Source organism: Archocentrus centrarchus, chromosome 12 (assembly GCF_007364275.1).
Source record: "Archocentrus centrarchus isolate MPI-CPG fArcCen1 chromosome 12, fArcCen1, whole genome shotgun sequence".
NCBI classification, from domain to species: Eukaryota; Metazoa; Chordata; class Actinopteri; order Cichliformes; family Cichlidae; genus Archocentrus; species Archocentrus centrarchus.
In genome coordinates this window covers 1,449,111-1,473,650 of record NC_044357.1, presented here as the reverse complement: position 1 = coordinate 1,473,650, position 24,540 = coordinate 1,449,111, and the positions used below count along the sequence as shown (strand labels likewise).

Genomic DNA, 24,540 nt, shown 5'->3' with positions numbered 1-24,540 from the left:
GCTGGATGAACTCAGGGCCAGGATACAGTTTCAGAGGGACATAAGGGACTGCAACATCATCTGTCTCACGGAGACATGGCTGACTCCCCTCATACCGGACCACGCCGTACAGCCGTCGGAGTTCTTCAGTGTTCATCGCACGGACAGAACGAGTGAGTCTGGAAAATCAAGAGGAGGAGGTGTGTGCCTAATGATTAATAACAACTGGTGTGACAGTAGGAATGTTGTCCCCCTGAAACAATCATGTTTACCTAACCTGGAGCTCCTAACCCTGAAATGCCGCCCCCACTACCTGCCCCGCGAGTTCACTTCGGTCATCTTCAGCGCCGTCTATATTCCACCTCAGGCGGACACAAACACTGCACTATCCGAGCTACATGAGGCTATTTCCACCTATCAGGCTAACCAGCGTGATGCGGCTCTCATCGTAGCCGGGGACTTTAACAGTGCAAACTTGAAAAAGCTGATACCGGAATTGATTCAACACATCGACTGCCCCACCAGAGGAGAGAGGACCCTAGACCACTGCTATTCTCCATTCAAAGATGGCTACAAAGCAAAGCCTCTTCCGCCTTTTGGGAAGTCTGACCACACCTCTGTCCTTCTCATGCCGAAATACAAACAACGGCTCAGGCAGGAACCCCCTGCTGTGAGAGAAGTGACACGGTGGTCTGATCAAACAGAGGCCGCTCTGCAGGGTGCGTTGGATTCAACCGACTGGGACATGTTTCGCAGCAGCGCGGGCGGAGACATCGAGGAGTTTACGGAAACTGTCGTGGGATTTATTGGGAAAGTTGTTGATGACACTTCACTTAGGAGGACCATCAGGACTTTTCCCAACCAGAAGCCGTGGGTGGATAAATCTGTCCGCGACGCCCTGAGGTCCCGCACCGTTGCCTACAACTCCGGCCTCGCCTCTGGGAACATGGAGGACTACAAGGTTGCATCATACAACGTCCGCAGAGCGGTGAAAGAGGCAAAACATCGCTACGGCCGCAGACTGGAACAGCAACTACAACAGTCTGACTCCAGGGGACTGTGGCAGGGACTACGCACCATCACGGACTACAAAGCACCACACACACACCCGGTGAGTGCCGACGCTTCTCTGGCTGATGAACTCAACATCTTCTTTGCGCGCTTTGAGTCGGGAAGCCGACAGCCCGCTGCGCTCCCGGCCGGAGGGGCGGAGACACTCACTGTGACGGAGCGCGACGTGAGGAGGGCGTTTAGACGTGTAAACACCAGGAAAGCGGCTGGACCAGACGGTATTAGTGGACGTGTCCTTAAGACCTGCGCTGACCAGCTGGCACCTGTGTTTACACTGATATTCAACCTCTCACTGAAACTGTGTGTGATTCCCACCTGCTTTAGTCCATCATAGTCCCTGTCCCAAAGAAACCACACCCCAGCAGCCCCAATGACTTCAGGCCCATAGCGCTCACCTCTGTGGTGATGAAGTGTTTTGAAAGACTCATCAAGACATTCATCACCTCCTCACTGCCCACCACCCTCGACCCACTACAGTTTGCATACCGGCCAGACAGATCCACAGATGACGCCATATCCTTCCTCCTCCACAAGACCCTTTCACACATAGACACTGGTAAGGGGAACTATGTGAGAGTGCTGTTTGTAGATTACAGCTCAGCATTCAACACCATAGTTCCCTCCAGGCTGGTCTCTAAGCTGCTGGACCTGGGCCTGGGCCCATCCCTGTGCAGGTGGGTTCACAGCTTCCTGACCAGCAGACCACAGGTGGTACGAGTGGGTCACCTCACCTCATCCTCCCTCACCCTCAACACGGGATCCCCCCAAGGCTGTGTGCTCAGCCCTCTGCTGTACTCACTGTACACCCATGACTGCGAGGCCACGTCAGAGTCCAATGTCATCATCAAGTTTGCTGACGACACTGCTGTTGTGGGACTAATCTCTCACAATGAGGAGACAGCCTACAGGAGAGAGGTCTCCCGCCTGGAGAACTGGTGCCAGGAGAACCACCTCCTGCTCAACGTCAGCAAAACAAAGGAACTGATCGTGGACTTCAGCAGGAAGCAGCAGAGGGACTACCATCCACTTGTCATCAGTGGTGCTGAGGTGGAAAGAGTGGACACTTTCAAATACCTGGGAGTAACCATCTCACAGGACCTGTCCTGGACTCATCACATAAACATCACTGTGAAGAAGGCCAGACAGCGTCTCTACCTCCTCAGGCGGCTGAGAGACTTCAAGCTCCCACTCAAGGTGCTCAGGAACTTTTACACCTGCACCATCGAGAGCATCATGCGTGGGAGCATCACCACCTGGATGGGAAACTGCACCAAGCAGGACTTCATGGCCCTAAAAAGGGTGGTTCGTTCAGCTGAACGGACCATCAGAACCACCCTCCCCAACCTGCAGGACATTTACACCAAGCAGTGCAGGCTGAGGGCCATGAAGATCCTAAAACAGCCCAGCCACCCTGGACACTCTCTCTTCTCCCTGCTCCCATCAGGCTGGCGTTACCGCTGCCTGAGGACTAAGACTGAAAGGTTGAAGAAGAGTTTTTACCCACAAGCCATCCGTCTGCTCAACTCTGAGCCCTAACTGGACCATTATTGCACAATGTAAATATTATAATTTATAAAAGAGTGTATAGTGTATAGTATATAGAGTATAGTGTATAGTGTGAATTACTTTTTTTTATTTTTATTCTTCTTATTTATATGTGTGTGTATACATGGTTGCAGGTACAAAATACATTTCACTGTGCATTGTACTGTGTATAACTGTGCATGTGACAAATAAACACTATCTTAATCTTAATCTTAATCTTGTGTCCCCTCTTCTTTTCCTCTCCTTGCTCTGTTTTTTCCTCCTCTCTTCTTCACTTTCATCCTTTATTTACTCTTAGTCCCCCTTTTTGTTTTCTTCTTATAGCCTTCCTTCTCCTCTCTTTCTCTGTATAAAACCAGACATTTGGAGATTATCTCAACCTAAATTAGACTATATCAAACTTAAGATGTAATTTACATATTTTACATAGCAGCACTTTCAAAGTCCAAAAATATCTAAAGTAGGGCATTGTCTGGCTGCCCAGTGGAACTCCTTAGTGGTTTGTGATGGTACCGTTTAAATCTTAATTACCCCTTTTCTTGCACTGATAGCACACCATGCAGCATCATGTGCTTTTGTACCTCTCATTTAGTTTTTCATATACTGGGACTTTGGGCATCCCTTGCTTTCCAACTATCCTTTTGAAATATCTTTCTGTTCTGTTGTTCTAAGTTTTAACAGATGTGTAGATGTGGTTAAAAAAAAAGAAAAAAGTAAGCAATATCCTGAAAATTTGGCCCCTACAGCAAGATAATCAGGTGTCTCTTACACTTAGCAGAACAAGTTGTTCTGATTGGTAACTACATTTTGGGCTAACATGTGACACAGCAGTCTTCAACACCATCATCAAAACACCAAATGAAAGAACATCTTCTGGGAAAAAAAAAAAAGGGTTCTTTCCCTCTAGCAGGGTTTTGATACTAGGAGTGCAACAGTTGTAGCCCCTTTCCTGAAGACATATGTGTGTGGTGGCTCTCGATGCACTGACACCACCCTCAGTTCACTGAGGCTCTCTTAAGTTATTGAATCAACTTTTCCTGACAATCCTCTCAAAGTGGTTCCCTGTTGTTTGTACACCTTTTCCTGCCACACATTTCCCTTCCAGTCAGCCTTCCCTTGCTCCAATACTGCACTCTGCAAACAGCCAGCCTGTGGCCTACCCTCCTCATGGAGACTGTCAGTGATCATCATCTGGACAACTGTCAAGTCAGCACTCTTCCCCGTGATTGCATGTACTGAACCAGACCAAGAGATATATGGTATTAATACTGAATAGTAATTTATTCAAACTTGAAACGAAATATTAAAAAATCTGAGCTACTTTCTGTTTTTTTTTTAATGAGCTATGAGCTCCCTTGATTAAGCAGGTGACCCACATGCTGTAAGGCTGCTGCAGAAGCCTGTCAACAAAGGCTAAAAGCCACAAAAGGTCATCTTTAAAAGCAAAAACTAAACAAACAAAAACATTTGGAAGACTTGTGTGAAGTCATCTCTCTGGCTGCTTGAAGAATAAAAGCTTTATATGCAATATGCTCTCTGAGATTAATGACGTGGCTCTTAACTCTCCTCACAAGCTAGCTGCTAACTTTAACTAATAAACATTCATTCTTCTTTATGATGGGCTGACTACAGTAGCCATATATAGTAGCTCCTGACCCACAAGTAGCCACACCCAATTTAATTCAATGATGACAGAGCAATTTCTGCCCTAGTGTGGAGAAAGGGGACTGTGGATCACCACTCTTCTTCTCTCTAATCTCTTTGTGCTACCTCAGCTGAATACCTGTCATCAGATCTCAGCTAATTTTCCACACCTCTAATCCTTGCAGCTCTGCTGTCCTCGCACCGTGTCCCCTCCACACTGGGGAATCCCGCAGAATCTGCAAGATATCTACAGGCCCCCTCACACCTCAGAGAAGCTTGTCTCTAGCTTAGAGGAAGATTGTGCATGTGCTAATGTGCACACCTATGTTTGCAGAGTTTAGGAGGAGGTGCGTAACTGTAACCAGTGATTCCAGCCAACTCTGCAGGCTTCTCTGTAATCCTCTTAAAGCACGACCCCGATGAAGAAGGTCTTCCTTTCCATATCACCAACCTCTTCCTCACATAACCCGGTTTCTACTTGTTGTTGCCAGCAGGGCTTATGAGAGTCCAAAAGCATAGTCTGCCATTTTTTTCCTTTCTTTTTTTTAATTCCTCTAAATTTACTCTCTAAGGGGTTAAATCTGTACATCCTGATGACTTTGTGCCTTTCACTGTTGTGCATCAGAAGTGCAAAAAACATGCAAATGTCATCTCTTCACTGTAACAATGTGACCTCATGTCTATTTAAAAGATTGTTTATTTGACAGAGTGAATTACTTTATATGAAGTATCACATACTGCATACAGTAGCTAATTAGGCAATTAAAGATCCAAACATGGTTTTAAGGATTTTTTAACTTTAGCTTTCGCTGTTTTAAAAATAAATCTGTTTTGCTTTTTGCATTTCCTTCATCACCCTTTATTTTGAAAGGCTCTGCATGGTTAGATTTGAATGCTACAAACTAAATCACCACTGATTAGTTTTCTAACTCTTGATAATGGTGCTGATGAGATATCAGAGATGATAAAATATTACATTTATTTTTGGAATACTTTTTTTCAGAGTTGTAGTTCTTCTCACTGCGTTGTCCAGAGACTGCCGGTGCAAACATTTCATCACATGCATGTATATGTCGATGTATGAGTTTTATCGTCTAAAACCACTTAATAATTCTGCTGCAAACTATGTGACATTTTTAGTCTCGGATTTATGCACTACTTTAAAGGTTGAGGTCAACGATATTCTGTGTCACCAAATGCCAAGACATGACCAGTACTATCAATGCGTTAGTATGTGTCTTAAAGCTGGGGCATCAACATTAGAGAGTGAGAAAAAAAAAAAAAAAGGTCTGTAATTACTCTTGATCATACTGCAATTCAGTCATAACAGGACACATGACCCTTGTCCTCGTTCTGCATCCATGCTAAAACCTAGCATGTAACAGGATACTTTGGCCAAACACTGATCTTTTTAAACAAGATCAGGAACCTCAGTTATAAAAATGTTCTTAGAATAATTTGTATGGTCTTAGCCACAACTCAGGCTTATGAGTGCTCTAAATGCTCCATTTCAGTTTTTTTTGTTTTTTTTTTCTACTTTTGGCACTTTATGATGTCAGAGTGAGAATGTTGAAAAAAAGTCACTCCATTCTCTTCAAACGTTCTCGTTTAAAAACTTGTTTTCCCTAAATGTGTTCCAGTTACACAAGGACGTAGAACTAAGTATCCTGTTTTTAGTTCAACCTTGCACTTGGCACTTAATTCCTCAGGTTTAATTGATGAAACTTAACCACATTGCCTATAAAATTCATGCAAAGTTAACCACAGGCCTCAAATCTATTCCTACACAGCAAGCAGGAAAAGTCAGCAATGTCAACATGGATTTAGAGATATGATAATTTCCTACTTACAAGTGATAAGATAAGATTGAGATTAATTGCGAGGATGTGAGATAAGAAGTGGACCCCCGTATGGGCGAGTCGGGGTTCAATATGAACATGTAGCTAAACTCAAGAGGCTTAGAATAAGATGGAGAGCTATTTAAAAAAAAATTTTTCGTCTCTAGAAGCCTACCTACAGCCCGATCAAGGCTGTAAATCTTAAAAAAAAAAAAAAAAGATGCTTTTGATGCTCAGGCAGTATTGTAACAGAATCAGTACATCCTGATTTGGGGGCTGTTTTATGAGATTTGTTTACAGTAAGAAATGTACAGTTGGAGGTGGGCAAGGATTGTGCCAAAGATTTTGGAATGAGGGGCCGCAGTTTACACTCGGTCAATCAGACCGCGGTCATCTCTCTCGCTACACAGTCTGACATGAAGACCCCATGTGACTTCCTCCATCTGGTGTCTGGACACCCCTCCGTACCCCTTTTTCCCCTCTTATAACCAACCCCTTCTCATCTGTTTTCCTCTCTGACTTTATTGTAGAAATACCAGATTTTACATAAGGTCTCATTTCAATGTTTTTCAGCGCAGTCAGCAGTAAAAATGTTTCCTACGGAGGGTATCATTAGGATTTCTGTGAATTCAGGTCACTCAAACCATTTCATGAATTAAGTGAATCATACTTATGTAAATAGTTCTGTTTAAGCATTAAGATGGTTCAGAGTTAATCACGAATAATAAAAACAGGGTTATGTTAGAATTGTTTAACTCTTTTCTTATATCATAGCATATTTTGCCCTTTTGCCAGAACTGTGTTTAGCTGTAACCTCCATCTTTTAGAATGAAAGGTGCATAAGTCGTGTTTTTTAATGAGTTTATGTTCAAATACATTACAAAAAAAAAATAGCTTGAAACAGAACTTGACTTTGGCCCAAGAATCTCCACCCCACCTCCAAACTCCACACCCTTAATCACACTCTAGCTTCCATTTGAACACTGTTAAATTAATATTTATTTTACTGTTCGGTGTCCTGTTGGTTATTTGTAGTGTGACAGTGGCAACCTTAGAACTCTTAATAAAGGAGCCATGGAATGTCTTTAGTTTGTCTCCAGATCAAAATTAGTTTAATTTTATTGGTTTAATAGGTATTATTTATTATAAATTTCCTACTTTTATAACTGATCAAGTTTCTAAGCTATGTTTTAATAGCTGCTTTGTCAAAGAGGCTGAGCAGCGTTAGGACCAAGCATAAAAATGTTTAATACAATTTCTGTACTGAATGAATGCAAATTCCCATGCCGGTGCAAAATACAGTTTGCACTGCTGTAACTTAACTACATGGTTTCATTCAGTATTAGTAAGTTACGGCTCAACAGGTTATATATAAAAAGTATTGTTTCAGCAGAGGATCTACATTGTACTTAAAACATATCAGTGAAAATGTGCCACTTCCACCTGATTTTAAAACCAAACTCTGAAATAACCTGTTCCACTCTGTGTAAAACATACCTGCTCAGCATAAGTTACCATGGTGTTCTAGCCAGGTCAAAAGTAGCACACCTGCATGGCACTGAAAACACAGGCTTTGAGCTCAGTATAGCTTGCTAACAAATGAATCTCATCTCATTGTTACGCCACTCAAAAACACAAGCAAAGATGTGGGAAACCAAACGGTCAATCTGATGAAGCAACATACGCACAGAGGGCTGAGTATAAAACGAGACAGAGGTGGAAACAGTTAAATCGGGGAAGACGGTCACCAAGGAGGGAACTCAGACAAGAGTAAGACAAGACACAGGTGGAGATACTGATGGAATCAGATGGAAGACAAAGACAGGAAGTTAAAGTCCAGGTGACACACAAAGAAGAGCAATTACCAAATCAAAACAGAAAGTGGAAGCAAGGAGGGGAGATTATACACATGCAAAACAGAGGGAAACGAAGAAAAAGAAACACTGGGACACCAAGTAAATATGAACACAAGAAAAAAATCAATAATAATCAAAATGGGGACTAAAACACAACATATAAGAACACTGGAGCACAATTTATGGAGGACCTCAAAGACCAATTGTTTAAAAAATTAATAAAAATTCTTTGTAATGAAAATGTTGACAGCCACTAACCACCGGTGGAAGCAACCTTAGTAAGTAATATACTTTCTTTTTCATTCTGCTTTGTGTTAATACTCCCCTATAGGGCAGGCATAATTTTGCTTTTAACAGTAAGATGAGAAAATATGAAGAACTGTTAGATTAATGAGTGCATGAAAAAGCTGGGCACGTGATGGGCTGCAAAGCAGACTGCAGAAGAAGAGCAAGTGTGGGAAGGTTAAAGCGTCTTAAATAGTGGGCCCTGTATGAGATTTGCTAATTGGATGTGTACATTTTGCTGGTAATTTTACTTAAGTACATTTTTTATGTGGGTTTTTTTTGTAGTACTGCCACATTTGCTTCTTGCAGCACTAACAGCAACAGTCACTTGTTGTGGGGAATAAATGTATCACTAGAACAGAAGACAAAAGAAGGATTTCTTTCTGTCAGAGGCGTGTGAAGTATTCTGTGTATTCCCCAGAAATTTCTGGCACATATGAAGGATCATAACAGTTTACTCTGGTTTGGGCAATTTGGCTAATTAGATAGGAATAACTCAGTTAAGATGTTTACAGAAGTGCTGCAATAATCACAGATTTCTTTCAGTCTGGTTATAATCAAACTTTTGGCATACATATAAATCACACTGTAACAGTGAGGGAGTTGTGTGTCTTTTGTGTTGAATGTTGATTGAAAAGTGCTTGCTGGGAAGGCAAAATTACACACATCATTCAAGTTAAAGTTACAGTATCATTGCACTAACGCTGATTATGAGTAACTACAGTTTTCACCTCTGCATTTACCTTTAAGCAGCATTTTACTCATAAAGCTAGAGCTCCGTGTATAATGTATAATTTCTAGTATATCGGCATCATCCAAAGGAGTACTGAAGAATCTAATTTAAGAATAAAACAGACAAAATAAAGCGGAATAGACATGACACCATTTAGTTTCAATTTGAAAAGGGTTTGAATTATGTTAGATTTTGTTTATATTTGTTTTAAGAATATAAAACTTATGCCAAAGCAACCTGGTAAGATTGAGATTTGTCTAATGCTTGTAATAAAATCTCGCAGAGGAACTATTGTGCTCATTTCCAGCTCCATATTTTTATTCTTCGACTCCATTAAAGTTGTACTGCATAATTTACAGCTCCAAATTTTGCTCCTCCTTTTAAGCCAGCTTTCTTCTGAGTGGCTGCCCCTCATAAACATGAGCATGAACAGCGCGTGGGCAGGGATTCTGTGTTCACAGCCAGAGATCCTGGATGTCCGCTCTCACATCACGCAGAGTAGAAAAAAACTGCTCAAAACAAAGAGTTGAGAGCAGAATGCAGCCTGAGCTCTCAGCTCAGGGATTACCTGTACATACACTGACCTCATTGTTTGAAATTTTGGCCATGTTTAATTTGAGTATTCACCACTGAAAAAAGTATTGTAGGTGCCTTTTAAATTGCAAATAACCAGTGTGCATAGTTGCCAGTTAAATGTCGCAGAGTGGAAAGTAAGATATTTTGGAGTACAGGAAATAACTAGCATAAAATGTAAATTTTTAGTCTCCTCTCTTGTGTCCCAAGTTTCTTCCTTGACTATTCTCTCTCCCAACTTTTGTCTGCACTGACTCCATAAATTGGGTTGTTGACAGCAAAGACACACAATGACAGAAGAAGTTGAGAAGGCTACTGGGACTTAAGTTTTCCAATTCCTTTTCCCTGGACAGACAAACTGATCTCTGCATATGTAATACTAAAGTTTGAAGAGACTCAGCAGCAGATATTATTAGATTTGTTGAATTTTCCCACTGTATCTTTTTAATTATTCACCACTCTGCTCATATGCTTTTTATGGTTCAAGAAACCATGTGTGCATTTATATTCACCACCACACAGATGCTGCATATTTATACCTCTTAGTGTCATTTTGGGAATTTACCGTGTTCATCACGCTCCCTACATGTGCAGTAATTGCACTTTGATGAATGCTGCAAACCAAAACAGTGCTGGATAAAACAATCTGCAGAACTCTAGAGACCTCAGACTCACAACTGAGACTTGACTTGTCTGACATCTTGAGACTAGACTTTAAAAGTCCATTCTGTCCACAGGTTTTATGAGTGTGGTGATCATTTTTGTATACAGTGTCTGTTCCTCTTCCTTTTTTGTCTGTTCTAACATCATGAAAAGGATGTTAAGAGGAGTTGTTTCACTGATAACCACAGTATAGCACAGTTGTTTTTCTTTAACCAAGTCTCAGTTAGAAACATCAAATTAAGATCATTCTTGGGAATAAAATCATTAATTAGGAAGGACTTGCACCAGCCAGAGACCAAGCATTTTAATAAAGCTAACTTTAGTTTAATAGGAGCATTTCCTGATACAGCCTGAGGCTGGCATGCAGCAGGAGTTATTAGATTAAATGCTTTACCCGTGTGAGTACATTTGGTTTGTGCTTTTGCAATGCTGGCTAAAACATGGGTTAGGGAGAGAGTTTGGGCCTAAGGTTGGGAACAACACAGATGACAAGAGGGTTAAGCCAACATGCTGCATACTAAGAGATTAAAGTTAAACTTGGAGTTTACCTGCATCTTAACGGCTTCCTTGTTAGTTCAATAGTTTGTTTCTTTCTTCCTCTCACTTCTCATTGCAGGCATCATACACCAGATGAAGGGGGAGTACGAGACTGCGCTGAAGCTCCACAAAGCCCACCTGTCCTTCGCCCAGGAGCTCTGTGATTACGCTGCTCAGGGGAGGGCCTACGGCAACATGGGCAATGCCTATCACGCGCTTGGCCTGTATGACCAAGCAGTCCAGTACCACAGACAAGAGCTGCAGATCTCTCTGGAGGTGCATCTACTCACACGTTTCAGGAAACATTTGGACGTCGTGTGGAAAACAGAATTACGACGTGTCTTTGTGTTTCAGGTGAACGATCGCCCGTCACAGGCGTCCACGCACGGTAACCTCGCTGTGGCCTACCAGGCGCTAGGTGCTCACGACCGAGCTCTCCAGCACTACCTGCACCACCTGACCATTGCACGAGAGCTGCGAGACACTCAAAGTGAAGCAAGAGCCTTGGGTAAGCCAGTCGCGAGAAAGAAAGATAAATGCACTTGATCTGAATTGAATGAAACATGAAGAATATTGTGCACTCTTATTTTGTTTTGCAGCAAATTTGGGTAACTTCCACAGCTGGAGAGGTGAATATGCTCAGGCCTTGCCCTACTACCAGCAGTACCTGGTTTTGGCCCCGGGTTTGCAGGACTTGGAAGGAGAAGGCAAAGTTTGCCATAACCTAGGTTATGCTCACTACTGCCTTGGACAGTACAGAGACGCTGTCAGGTCAGAGACAAAATGAATCTCACAAAATTCAATATAATGAAAATGACCCTGGTGTCCTCATTAAAATGTCAAACTTCACTGTGTTGTGTTTTCCATCCATACATTCATCCATACATCCATTCATGCATCTACCCATCCATCCATCCATCCATCCACCCACTACTCCTCCACATCGAAAGGAACCAACTGAGGAGGTTTGGGCGTCTGACTAGGACGCCTTCTGGGCGCCTCTTGGGCGAGGTGTTCTGGGCATGTCCTGCCAGGAGGAGGCCCCGGGGCAGACCCAGGACATGCTGGGTGAGATTACATCTCTCAACTGGCCTGGGAATGCCTCCGTGTTCCCCCGGATGAGCTGGAGGAGGTGGCTGGGGATGGGAAGGCCTGAGCTTCTCTGTTTAGGCTGCTGCCCCCACAATCTGGCCCTGGATAAGCAGCAGAAAATGGATGGATGGATAGATGGATGGATAGATGGATGGATGGATGAATGCTTTGCTAATCAGACTTTAATTTCTTGATTTAAAGGCGTGTGCTTTTATGTTACATTATTACAAAATGTAAATGACAAAGACATGTTTTCAATGTTCCAGGTATTACGAGCAGGATTTGGCCCTGGCTAAGGACCTCCAGGACAAATTAGCACAAGCAAAAGCCTACTGTAACCTTGGTCTGGCCCACAAAGCATTGGGGGAGTACAACAAAGCAGAGGAGTGTCAGAGATACCTGCTTTCTTTAGCACAAGCCCTGGACAACACACAGGTCACCAGCTAATGTTTTTTTCACTCCATAAACCTTGAAATTCTGTCCTGTACACAGGAAGAGGTTGTTAATCAGTATCTGTGTGATTATATTTGTCACCAGGCAGTTTTCAGGGCCTTTGGGAATCTTGGCGATGTGTATGTGTGCTGGGGTGATTTTCCAGGAGCTGTGAAGTTCTACCAGCAGCAGTTAACCCTAGCTCAGAAGGTCAACGATCAGAAGATGGAGGCTGACGCGTACTCAGCACTTGGTTCAGTTCACAGGTAATGAGGTGGTTAACCAGTGTGTCAGCCACAAGCAAAGAATGTATATAAAAAAATAATGCAGTCAATGTTATGTCACTTTTTGGTTTGTGGACTGCAGTACCCTTTTAAACCTTGAGTTTAGTAATACAGCGATTCCTGATTTTTGGAGGCAGAAGAGAGATTGGAGCACTAAAATATCAACCTAACAGACCAAGCTCCATAGACAGATTTGTGCTTCACATAGAGATATATATACCTGCTATTAATGCTATCATATAAATGAAAAAAATCAGCATGAAGAACTAATAATTAATTAATAATAATAATACCTACATCAAAAATACTGAATTTATTCAAGTGATGTTATATATTGTTGCGTTATGGTCATTTCATGTGTTAAACTATAATCATTAACAAGAATAATTTATTTATTGTGGAAAGCTCGGCTCTGTCTATATAAGCAAAATGCAAATCAATCAGACCAACTGTGTATTTATTTACTTTTATACAACCGATTGTAACTTATTTTTTCATAATACACTTTGGAGTTACAAAGAAAAAGCACTGTTTCCAATAACATGAGTGAAAAAAGTGACAGCCAGCAGACGAGGAATTCTCAATTCCCAGCAGTTCCTAGAAGTTTTCTGTACTGTAGGAATTTGTAAACTCTCCAGTTTACAGTGCAGCTTACTAATGAAAACCACACTTTTCATGCAGCAATGTCGAAAACTGACGTTTTTTTAAAAAATGTATGGATCACAGCATGGGACCATTTAAGCTCAGTACTCAAAGTCATTCATTATCTGTATTAGTCTCCCTCTGTCATTTACAAAACTAACTTTTGCACAGTGGGCACAGCTGGAATACCTGAATTATTAATTTGTACTGTATCTCTCAATAAAGCATATCTTTTAGTATTCATTTCCCAAGTTATTAACCAAGAAAAGTAAGAAATAAGCTTCCATCATTTGCAACATACTGTAACACTGGACTTAATCTACAATAATAAACCAACAGAAATACCATAGTATACAAAGGACACCAGGCTTTAACTATAACTGGTTTCATTAGTAGATCCCAGTTCTCACCTGTATGACTTCCTTGATTCTCCCTTGATTCAGTGTCCTCACACTTTTCTCCCACCTAGGCTGCTCCGCCAACTGGATACAGCCTTGTCTTTCCACAGCCAGGAGCTGACCATAAGAAAGGATCTAGGTGATCAGCAGGGGGAATGTCGTGCCCTTGGCCACCTAGCAGCTGTTCATATGGCCCTGGGAGACTACGCTACAACTTTCCAGTGTTATGAGACCCAGTTGGGTCTGGCACAGGGACTCAGGGATGCCCGCTTGGAGGCACAGGTCCATGGAAACATGGGCATCACCAAGATGAACATGGGATTGTTTGAGGATGCTATTGGTTATTTTGAGCAGCAGCTGGCCATGCTGCAGCAGCTAAATGGAATTGAGAGCATGCTAGACAGAGGCAGGGCCTACGGCAACCTGGCAGACTGCTATGATGTGCTGGGAGACTACGAGGAGGCTATACAATACTATGAGAAGTACCTAACAGTGGCTCAGAGTCTCAACCACGTCCAGGACCAAGAGAAAGCTTACAGAGGACTCGGCAATGCGCACAGGTGGGTGAAAGACAGAACAGGCTGCCTACAGTACTGCGCATCTGCAAGCCACTAGCAAACCACCTCCAATCCAGCTCCTTTTTCTTTGCTGTATCTGAATTAATCAATGTCATATCTGCTGTCACTGATACTTGCACTGTTCCATCCAAGAGGTGGAGAGTCTAACACAAAGCCACGATAGCCAAATTCATTTGAAATGAGAAAGGTTGATATAATCATGATTTGTCCTTTAAACAAATATTTTGTGCATTTACATTTAAAGATCACTCTCATTTCACAACTTAATTTTATAATTTCCCCCATTTCTCTTTTCTTTTCACAGTTCAGTTATGTCTTAGCACCGAATAATAAATATTTATTTGCCTGTTTAATTTTAATTTAGGGTAAAATTATTCTCCATAGACCAGCTGCTGCCCCTCATTTCCCAGTTAACTCTGACAAGAGTTTATTTCTATATTTCCTTCGAAATATAGAAATGAACTCAGACCTTGTTCAGGGCCACAAACTTCTGTTTACATCAGCGTAAAAATTGGTATGTCATGTTTATATTTATGTTCTATCCTATTAGTTTGGATACGCCTCTCTGATACAGAACAGTATTCGTGCAACAGTCTTAAGCTTGAGCTTTGCTTGCCACAAGCATTCTGTACACATTTTGAATTAGATTCATCATAAGAATAAATATAGCCAGAACTCAGCTGGAGTATTAAAAGCAGCAAGGTTCAAGTCTGACCTGCGGCCCTTTGCTGCGTGTCCTCCCACGCTCCCCCTGTCTGCTCTTCACTGCTGAACTGTCCAATAAAGGCAAAAAGCCAGACAAAACAAAGCAACAATCCACTGTGGTGATGGGGGTGCTTTTTCAGACAGCACATCCCCACAGTGGTCATCCCTCATATGACACTATACAAGTAATGCTCACTGACAGAAGAACAAGGCTTAACATTAGGTTTCCTTTATCCAGCTGTTGCTTCTGTCTCTGGAGTGTGAATGAAATAGTAATGAAGAGTTGAGATTTAGACCTTAGCCTTTGCAGAGGTTGTGTTCTTTAGATTTTCTCTGTGTTGGTACAAAAACAGAAACTTGCTATCTTTTTTTCTAAAATGTTACAGCAACAACAGGAAAAAAAGATTATCATGCCCTGTGTTTTTCCTCCCCTTGTTCTTCTTGTTCTCCTCCCTCTCCCTTCCTCAGGTCCATGGGTAGTCTTCAGCAAGCACTCGTGTGTTTTGAGAAGAGGTTGGTGGTAGCTCATGAGCTAGGTGGTGAAGGAGGGGGTAAGGCTCAGGCTTATGGGGAGTTAGGCACCTTACATAGCCAGCTGGGTAACTATGAGCAGGCCCTCTCCTGTCTGGAGCACCAGCTTAACATTGCACGTACAGCAAAGGTAAGGTGTCACCTGCAAAATAGTCTTGTTCCCATTTCATATTTCTATTTTTTTTTTTTCCTGCTGAGTGAGATAAATAATCTTTTTTTTTTTTTGTTAATCAAAAACACATTATGTACGGAAAATGAAGTAAATCCTGTTTGAACTGTCAGGATAAATCCCTGGAGGCAGAGGCGAGCAATGCACTTGGAGGTGTCTATCAGCTGATGGCAGATAACGAGACAGCTCTACAGGTCTGTACAAATTCATATCGCATCACATTCAGTTATAATGTTATCTTAGTTTAGCTGACGTTACCGGATCTTGGTGTGGAAACCGGAGAAGCATGATATTTAACAAAATTTCAAGCCTCTTTAAGTAGCCTAAGTTCTCTTGCTATAGTGGCACCAAAGGGCTTTGGATATAGCAGAGCAGACTGGATGTGTAAGGAGCCAGGGTCGAGCCTACGGCAACTTGGGACTGACCTATGAAGCTCTAGGAAAGTACGAGCGGGCCGTGGTCTTCCAGGAGCAGCACCTGAGTGTTGCAGCACAGACCAATGACCTGATAGCGAAGACTCTGGCCTATGGAAGCCTGGGAAGGATACATCATGCACTGCAAAACTACGCACAGGCTGTGATGTATCTACAGGAGGGTAAGAGACTAGCTACAACACTTAATAGTGAGCACAATGTTAATGTGGTTGCTATCTTTGTGTATTAAAGTTCAAAAAGGACAGAACTTTAAGATCCAAAGAGGCAGGCGTACAATCGATGTCTGCAAGGTTCCACCGGCATTAAATCCGGTCACTGATCTGTACTTCTCCATCCTGTTTGTGTGGTTGGTGCCTTTTGGAGCATTATAATGGAATTGGCAAATGATATGGTCTGCTGTGTTTGTGCTTCAGGTTTGGTGAGTGAAATTGTAGTATTTTATTAGACTCTTACTTACTTACCACTAATTAGTGTAATTGTGTTTCAGCAGCGCACCTGTACTGTTTATGAATGCAGCTCGCTAACCAAACATGCCAAAACACTGACACTTCAGCTTACTGACGGGGTCAACCGCGGCCTGTTGATGGTTGTTTTGGTTGTTTTTGTAGACTGCACCAAGCTGTTAGAGAATGTTTTTAATTTTAAACAGCATTATTATTATCAGCTTGAATCAATATATATTATTTATTTGACCCTGCTGTGATTCTTTAATCAAGAAAACAAGCTTCTAATGTTGAATACAGGCATTAACTGATTTGTAAAACATTCATTTTGAGTATATTTAATCTGCTTATATTTTCTTGATTAACCAGTGAATAATTTTAGATCCTAAAATAGCAAATGAGTGTCTCCATCCACAGATGGCACCCTAACCTAATTTTCAGAAATACCTCTCAAGTGGTTTCACCATGGCTGAGGGTATTGATAAGTCCCAGTGACATCGATGAGTGCAGCACTGTTCCAAAACTATTTTCAACTGATAGCGTAGTGTGTGGACCAGGGAAAAAACGCTATGTACTCAGAGCATTTCGGAAGCTGTCATTACTAAACTTCATAGGACTTGTAAAGAAAATAGACGCTGGCAGGACAAACACCACTGCCTGTGGGCACAGCTCCCAGTGCCCAGTCCAATTAAGTAACTGAATACTCTTCTGTTGGTTGACAAATCTTAACTGACTAATTGCTCTGTTGCTTTGTTCGATTCAACAACACATTTACAGGGTAGTAATAAAATGTGTTATCAGCATATTGTGTAACTTGTTCCATAAAAGTCATCCTTCAGACACAAACACATGGTGCATTTCCAATACATATTTCCAGCAACCGCCAATACACACAATAACAATAGATCCATACAGTGTAATTCACTATACAGAGATGTAAAACCTTAAACCATTTCATTACCACTTAACTATATAAACTTTAGGCTACAGTCCCACACACTGTAGGGACTGTCATTAAATTTTTTTAATGACTTTGCTTTAGAATGTAATGCTTTGTAACAATCACATTTCATTACAAAGTAACTGTAATTGCTGTAACCATTACTGTTTGTTACTGTAATAGTTACTTTGCAACACATTGCCTCGAACACTGGTCTGTATCCCTGTAAAATAGTCTGTTCAAGCTTTGCAGAGGTTGTGTATTACTATGCTTCTACCACAAACCGCTGTCCATTTTCTTAAAAACTTTACTCATGCATACACCATTGTCTTCCTGCAACAGCTCACCTCCCTCATGAGCGAGCCTTGTCATAGTAATAACAGAAATTAAATTTGAAATTACTCATAGTTACTCATAGCATAGTTACATATTTATATAAATGTATTTATTTACATAAAAACTGAATTTTATGTTTTTTAAGTGGGCTGCAGCACTCTTGACTTTGGGGACCACTCCTCTAGGGTGTTTAAAAGTAGAATGGGAGCCTAGAGCCTTCAGCTTTTGGGCCCCTCTTCAAGCTTGGATTTGGGAAACAGACACCCTCTCTACTTTTATGATTAGGCTTAAAACTTTCCAGCTTATAGTTAGGGCTGGATCAGGTGACCCTGAACCATCCCTTAGTTATGCTGCTATAGGCCTAGTCTGCCTTTAATCAGTGTTAATCTCTGATGTATCAGAAAAACTGAGTAAAACCATCAGCTGAAATACATGTTTTTTCTTACTGCCATGTTGTATTACAGTAAGTACATTATATACGTAATTGTGAGCGTTGCACAGAAAGGCTTCAAATGGATTCAAACCCAGGAGTTTTATTGTCTAGCCCTAACCAGGTGGTTTTATTGTTTAAACCTTGCCAAGTACATGTAATTTTTTTTTTTTTTTGCCTAATTCTAATCCAAGTAATTTTATTGGCTGAAATTAGCCAAGTCCCTCTAGCCCAGTTAAGTAATTTTATTGCCCAGCAAAAAATCAGTAGTTTTGTTGCTTAACCAACAGCAAGACAAACCATAATTTAAAGGTTCCAGTCATGCCAATTCTTTTCTGTGTACAGAAACACAAAACAAGTAAGAAATTCATGTCCACACGAGCACCATTCATTACACTAAATTTCACTGCTTTGGAGCCAACAAGCAACAGTTATGCAGTAGTAGTTAAGCAGAAGTCTGAATCAAAAAGCAGCAGGACAGGTTTTTCTGATCTAAACATTTCCACTGTGTTCAAAAACGTTATATATTTTTGACATGTATTCACAAACTTGTGATGAAAAGCGAGCAAAAACCTAGTCACAGTTTTCCCCCTGCAGTCGTGCAGACGCCATGTTGGGAGGCTCTGGCTCTCAGCTCGCACTTTGATCTACATGTGGGTATCGCCTTTAAAGTCAGAGTTGTTTAGGTCTGAGAACATTGTGAGGTGTATTTCTGAAATCCTGAAGAAGCATGAAAGGAATTCATGAGTCTGACACAGGCTAATAGTGGATCAGTGCTCAGCTGTGTACCCTGGAGTGTGGTTTCCATCAGGCAGCTTGTTGTCAATAATCCTGTTTGATTTAACTTCATCTCTAACTAGACTTCTCTTTGAAACACACATATACCTCTCGTCATTCTAGTTTTACGTGAATCTTCGTTGAAAATAATCCCATTTGGATTTCTTTCCTATTTTTAAAAAAAAATGCAATTAAACATGCGCACATTAAAAGGCTGAGAGAAATTAAAATGCAGTCTAATTGTAATGGATATTTAAAACGAACGACTGGGTTAATTTAGGAAGTCATCCAGGCTTCAGCGGGCCTGTAAGACACAGTCATGGTTTGTCACTTGGCTCACAGATTCTCTGGATTTTAATTGATCATTAGCTCGACAGGCAAAAAGAAATTCAGCTCAGAGTTGAGGTTAGGACAGAGCCAAAAAAACATTTGTATGTGTGTCGCCAATTAACCTGCCCAACCAAAACTCACTCAGAGCATCACAGGCCCAGACAGAGACAAACAGGCAGAGGAGCGTGAATAAAAATTAGATTTTGATGAGATTCTGCTCAATCTGAGAGCCTAATGAGAACTAAGTACAACCTGCTATGACTGCCTGCGCCTTCGCAGCAGGAGGAGAGGAAACATATCTGAGACGCAGGAGCAGAGAGAATTTGAGGACTTTGAATTTGAATCAGCTGCATGAAAAAGAGGAGTGAAGAAAGACAAAAGGAATAGTGGGAGAAAAAGAATGGTAAATGTGAGTGCCGTGGGCTGAGTCAGTACGAATTCACTTCGGTGCAGCAACAGTTGTCACAAGTGTCAAAGTGCCAGGACTTTGAAAGAGATGATTTTCGTATTCAGGCTTTTGGAGCTAGCGTCTGATCTCTTCTGCTGTCTGTTTCCCCAGGTCTGCGTCTGGCAGAGCAGTTAGGCCGGAGAGAAGATGAAGCAAAGATACGGCATCGCCTGGGCCTGTCTCTGTGGGCTGGTGGAAACCTGGAGGAAGCACAGCACCAGGTATGTATGTGTGCGTGTGCGCGTGCGTGCGTGCGTGTGTTTGGCCATAACCATTTTGGTGTTTTGAAAATGGATATGATGAGCACAGGGTAGATCATACTAAAAAAGCAAAGTTGTCAATCACATTTTTGGCACCATAAAGCATACCCTTCTTTATTGTCTTTATGGGCTTTAAGGGCAGCATAATTTATAAAATAAATATGCTGGGTGGAGCAGTATTCAGTAAGACTTGAAACTAGAGTTTGAGATCATAAACTCATCACCGAAGTCTTTGCTGAAGATTTTGCAACCAGAGGACTGCCCCCCCCCCCCCCCCCCCCCCCCGCTGGCCAGTAGAAAAAAGGTTTTCGCATTGGCTTCACTTTGCAGACCCAGAAGCTCCGTTCTTGATTTATATACAGAGTTTTTTTGGTTTGGACACTCTAATGATGCAGAAAATATGGATAAACATGACACATATTTGATTTTTTTTTTATACATTGGAACTAGTGACACAGTCAAATAATTCATCTTTGTTCGTTTGTTTGTTTGTTCCACAGAGCCACAGTTTTTTCCACATTTCCTTATTAATCTTCATTTGTCAGAAAGTCAGAAATCCAGTGTAGGAGTCTACAATCTAATGTCATGCTAGACTGTTTCACTCTAGGACAGATAATATCTGTATCGACTGCATTACTGTGTCTTATTGATATCCAATATTATCACAAATTTGATTTGTCTTTATTACATCAACTTTTGAAAGCTATTAAATGACTGTTAATATAATTTAAATGTAGCACTTGCCTTCAGTGCTTCATGGTAATACTTAATCAGATTTTGTAATTTAATGCCATCCCTCATTTTTTAACCACTGAATTTGTATTTCTTAGTTTCTATACATGAATTATCCAGTGGGAATAACTGAAACTTCAACTTGAGCAACAATGAAAAGAGAAGGGAGGGTTGCTGTTTCACAGTAGAGTTACAGTTTGAGTACACACAGTAAGGGGTGAAAGAAGTAACTGTATGACCACATGAATACTCAGCTGTGCTGTCCTGTTATATCATGAATTTGTTAAGCAGCATTTCACCAATATTTTTTTTGAGTTATTTTATCAATTATAAAATGTATTGAAGTGATTGTTTGCTTAATCCAAACAAAGTAGTAGTGTAGTGGTCAGAACTGTTGCCTCACAGCAAGGAGGTCTTGGGTTCAAATCCACAGGCCAGCTGGGGTCTTTCTGTGCAGACTTCGCATGTTTCCCTGTGCCTGTATGGGCTCTCTCCGGTTACTCTGGCTTCCTCCCACAGCCCAAAGACATGTGTGTTAGGTTAATTGGTGAGCGTGAATGGTTTTCTGTCTCTCAGTGTTATCCCTGTGTCAGACTGTCACCTTGTGCAGGGTGTACCCCACCTCTCAGGCCATGACAGCTGGGATAGGCTCCAGTACCTAAATCCCACTGAATTGGATAAACAGAAGAAGATGGATGGATGATTAAATTAGGTGAAACTCTTTTGAATAGGTTTGGGCCGTCAAACTACTTGATTGGGGTTGAGCAATAAAATTATTTGGTTAGGGTTGGAAAAAGGATCCTGGTTTGGGATCTTTTAGTCTCTTTTTTTTTTTTAAAGCTCTGATTTCTTGGTTGGCAGGGAGAAATCTCACTTTGAGGGCTCTCAAAACCATACAGCACAGTTCACCAAATATACATATAGTTATTGAGACTGGGGTGCTACTGTGACTGTATCATTTGTTTGTCTTGCTGTATTATTATTGTACTGTTCTGAATGTCTTAAAACTTAGACTGTGACAAATATTACACATATAACAAAATCCAAATTAAAACTCATAAAAACTGTAAATATATTGAAAGGAAAAACTAAAAGAAAAAACTACTAGAGAATACACACATAGACATGTGAACCCTAACACTCCCGCTGGAGTCTTGCTGTGGGTTTGTAGCGCCACCCAGCGGCTAGCACTGCAAGAGCATGCTTAAACAGGGATGAAATAAAGCCCAGCACACAACAGAGACCACACAACAGACAGATACTAAAATAAATGAAAAAAGGGAAGAAACAACAAATGTAGATGATTCAAAACAAACCATGGGGGCACATTAAATGAAGTGAGGAGTATAAAAAAGCCTTCAGAGTCTAAATCCACTTGAACACCTGTGGATAGTTTGTGTATGTGTAGAAATCTCATTGCAATGTATGTTTGTTTGCTGTTTGTTACAGTTGTACAAAGCATCTATGCTATTTGAGGCAATTCGTCATGAGATGCAGCACAGTACGGATTACAAGCTCTCCCTGTTTGATCTGCAGACCAGCTCGTACCAGGCTCTCCAGAGAGTCCTCGTCAGCCTAGGTGAAAGAACTGTCCTCTTCCCCTGTTGTGTTGTTACTTTGTCGTGTGGATGACTGTACCTCACTTTGCATGTTAGCTGTTCTCATTTTCATATCTTCTCTTTAGGTCCCTGTAAATAACACATAAATTATCACCTGATGTTTAATAATTTTGTTTTTTAGCAATGCTACCACTATAAAGAGTCTGCTCTCGGATCTGCTTCTTCTTAACTCATAACGTCATGTGTTTATTTCTCTCAGGCCGGCACGATGAGGCACTGGCAATAGCTGAGCGAGGGCGAACACGTGCCTTTGCTGATCTCCTGGTGGAACGCCAGAAAGGAAGTCAGCAAGCAGCGAGCACTGACCTTTACATCCCAGTCACCATAGAACACATCCTGGAAACAGTCAACAGTCAGAGGGCCATGGTCCTCTACTATTCTTTGGCAGGAGGCTTTCTGTACAGCTGGCTGATATGTCCAGGCACAGGTTCAGAGACACATTTATTATACTCATCAGTTTTATGTAAATTACTGAAGACACCATTTTCATTCAGTTTTGAAATTAGGCTGCAAATAGTGTAAAGCTCTTGACCTCTCATTTTCTTTAGTGCCACCTTCAAACTAGAAGGCAAAAAATTCACGTTAGAGCTCTTGAGTTATGCAAGGGCTCTGTATTCTTTATGGGTGCTAATACAATCATTTATTAACTAGTGGTTAATGGTGTAAAGACAAGCAAGGGACATGGCCTGGAGTCTGGCCTGGGGGGATGGTGATCCTCCAGAGTGTGGAGACTGACAAATCTGGCTTTAGAAACATGGAACATTACCTCTCTGGTGGTGAATTGGCCGGAGCTAGTGTATCTTCTTCTTTTGGCTGCTCTTTTTACGGGTCACCACAGCAGAACATCTGCCTCCATCTCACCCTAACACTCCCATCCTCTTCTGTCTGTCTTCATACATGTCCTGCACTAGCCTCACACACTTTTCTACCACTCATGACTTCCTCAATCAGTACCACTGTTCCTCTCTTGGCACCCTATCATATGCTTTCTCTATGCAACAAACACTGCATCTACAGTATAGTGCTCTTTCTTGGCAGGAAGCCATACTGCTGTTCACTGATCATCACCTCTCTTCTCAACCTAACTTCAACAACTCTTTCCCATAGCTTCATCAACTTTATCCCTCTGTAGTCACTGTTGTTCTGCATCAGTATGCTTCTTCATTCTTCAAGCATCCTTTCAGTCTCCAATATAGTGTTAAACAGTCTGTATTTTTAAGCATGAACAGTAAAATGCATATGAATCTTTTGACAAGATTTACAGTTGTCCAGGAAATTTAAAATTAAGATTTATTGTTTTTCATGTAACAGACTGATATACTACTTCTAGCTGAATGCAAGGACATATGCAGCTGTGTAAGACATGGCATAATTTATGCTGGTGCAAATTTATCTTTATTAACTAACCTTCAAAATAAAACAGGTAGTAAGCTTAAAGGAATATCAAGAGTAAAATCATACAAAGAGTGAGTCAAAGACAGAGGCAAGAGAGGAAGCACAGAAAGGGGAAAATCTTCAAAATAAAAAAGAAGAGAAAACTAAAGAAAGAAATTTTTTAATTAAAAAACAGTATTATGACAAAACACATTATAAAGAAGTTGGCATTAAGCATTAAATTTAGGTTTGCAAAATCAGGTACAAACAGGTTTAAAGCAGCTACTGTAGAAAGGGATTGGTGTAGCCATGGGCCTATACAGTATTTTACAGTTAACTTATCAATAAAATTAAAGTAATATGACAACAGTAATCTGCAATGGATCGGATCTATATGCAGTCTTATTGATTACTTAAAGCACTGTATGCATACAGCCACTCCAGTGGGATGGGAAGAGATAAGAGCATGAATCAGTGTTACTAAAGTTAGGCACGGATTATATCTTTGGTTTAAAAAAAACAGAGTTGGACTACCTCAGTGACTTGTTATAGCTGCTGTAGCATGGGATAATGAGGTGTAGTTATGCTGTCATGACTTCAGTGGGAATACATTTAACTTCTGTGAGGCTAAATAAAAAAAGGGTAATGACTGAGATGATCACCCATAAGGTCCTTGTAATGCTAGGGTGACATTTACCACTCATTCTCCTCAGAGGATGAACCCTTTCATCATGGTCTTTCCTCTAGGGCTGCCTGCAGCCTGAAATGTCACCTATATCTACATATCTCAGTTATGACATTTGAGGACATTTATGCTCCAAAGAGAGTATGCCTTTGTATTTGAATCACTCTGCAGCTTCAT

At 41.2% G+C, this 24,540-nt stretch overlaps 1 protein-coding gene across 3 annotated transcripts in view; it reads left to right on the top strand.

Moving 5' to 3' along the window:
• The window catches only part of ttc28 (tetratricopeptide repeat domain 28), a 178,780-nt gene that overhangs the window by 133,059 nt on the left and 21,181 nt on the right, over positions 1-24,540 (top strand). For all 3 annotated transcript variants that reach the window (XM_030742337.1, XM_030742338.1, XM_030742339.1), the window contains 12 exons: positions 10,804-11,000; positions 11,079-11,232; positions 11,324-11,495; positions 12,083-12,251; positions 12,354-12,514; positions 13,644-14,132; positions 15,324-15,516; positions 15,669-15,749; positions 15,898-16,150; positions 19,805-19,914; positions 22,135-22,264; positions 22,504-22,731. In XM_030742337.1, coding sequence (XP_030598197.1) covers positions 10,804-11,000; positions 11,079-11,232; positions 11,324-11,495; positions 12,083-12,251; positions 12,354-12,514; positions 13,644-14,132; positions 15,324-15,516; positions 15,669-15,749; positions 15,898-16,150; positions 19,805-19,914; positions 22,135-22,264; positions 22,504-22,731 — 2,337 coding nt within the window. The remainder of the gene's footprint in view (positions 1-10,803; positions 11,001-11,078; positions 11,233-11,323; positions 11,496-12,082; positions 12,252-12,353; positions 12,515-13,643; positions 14,133-15,323; positions 15,517-15,668; positions 15,750-15,897; positions 16,151-19,804; positions 19,915-22,134; positions 22,265-22,503; positions 22,732-24,540) is intronic.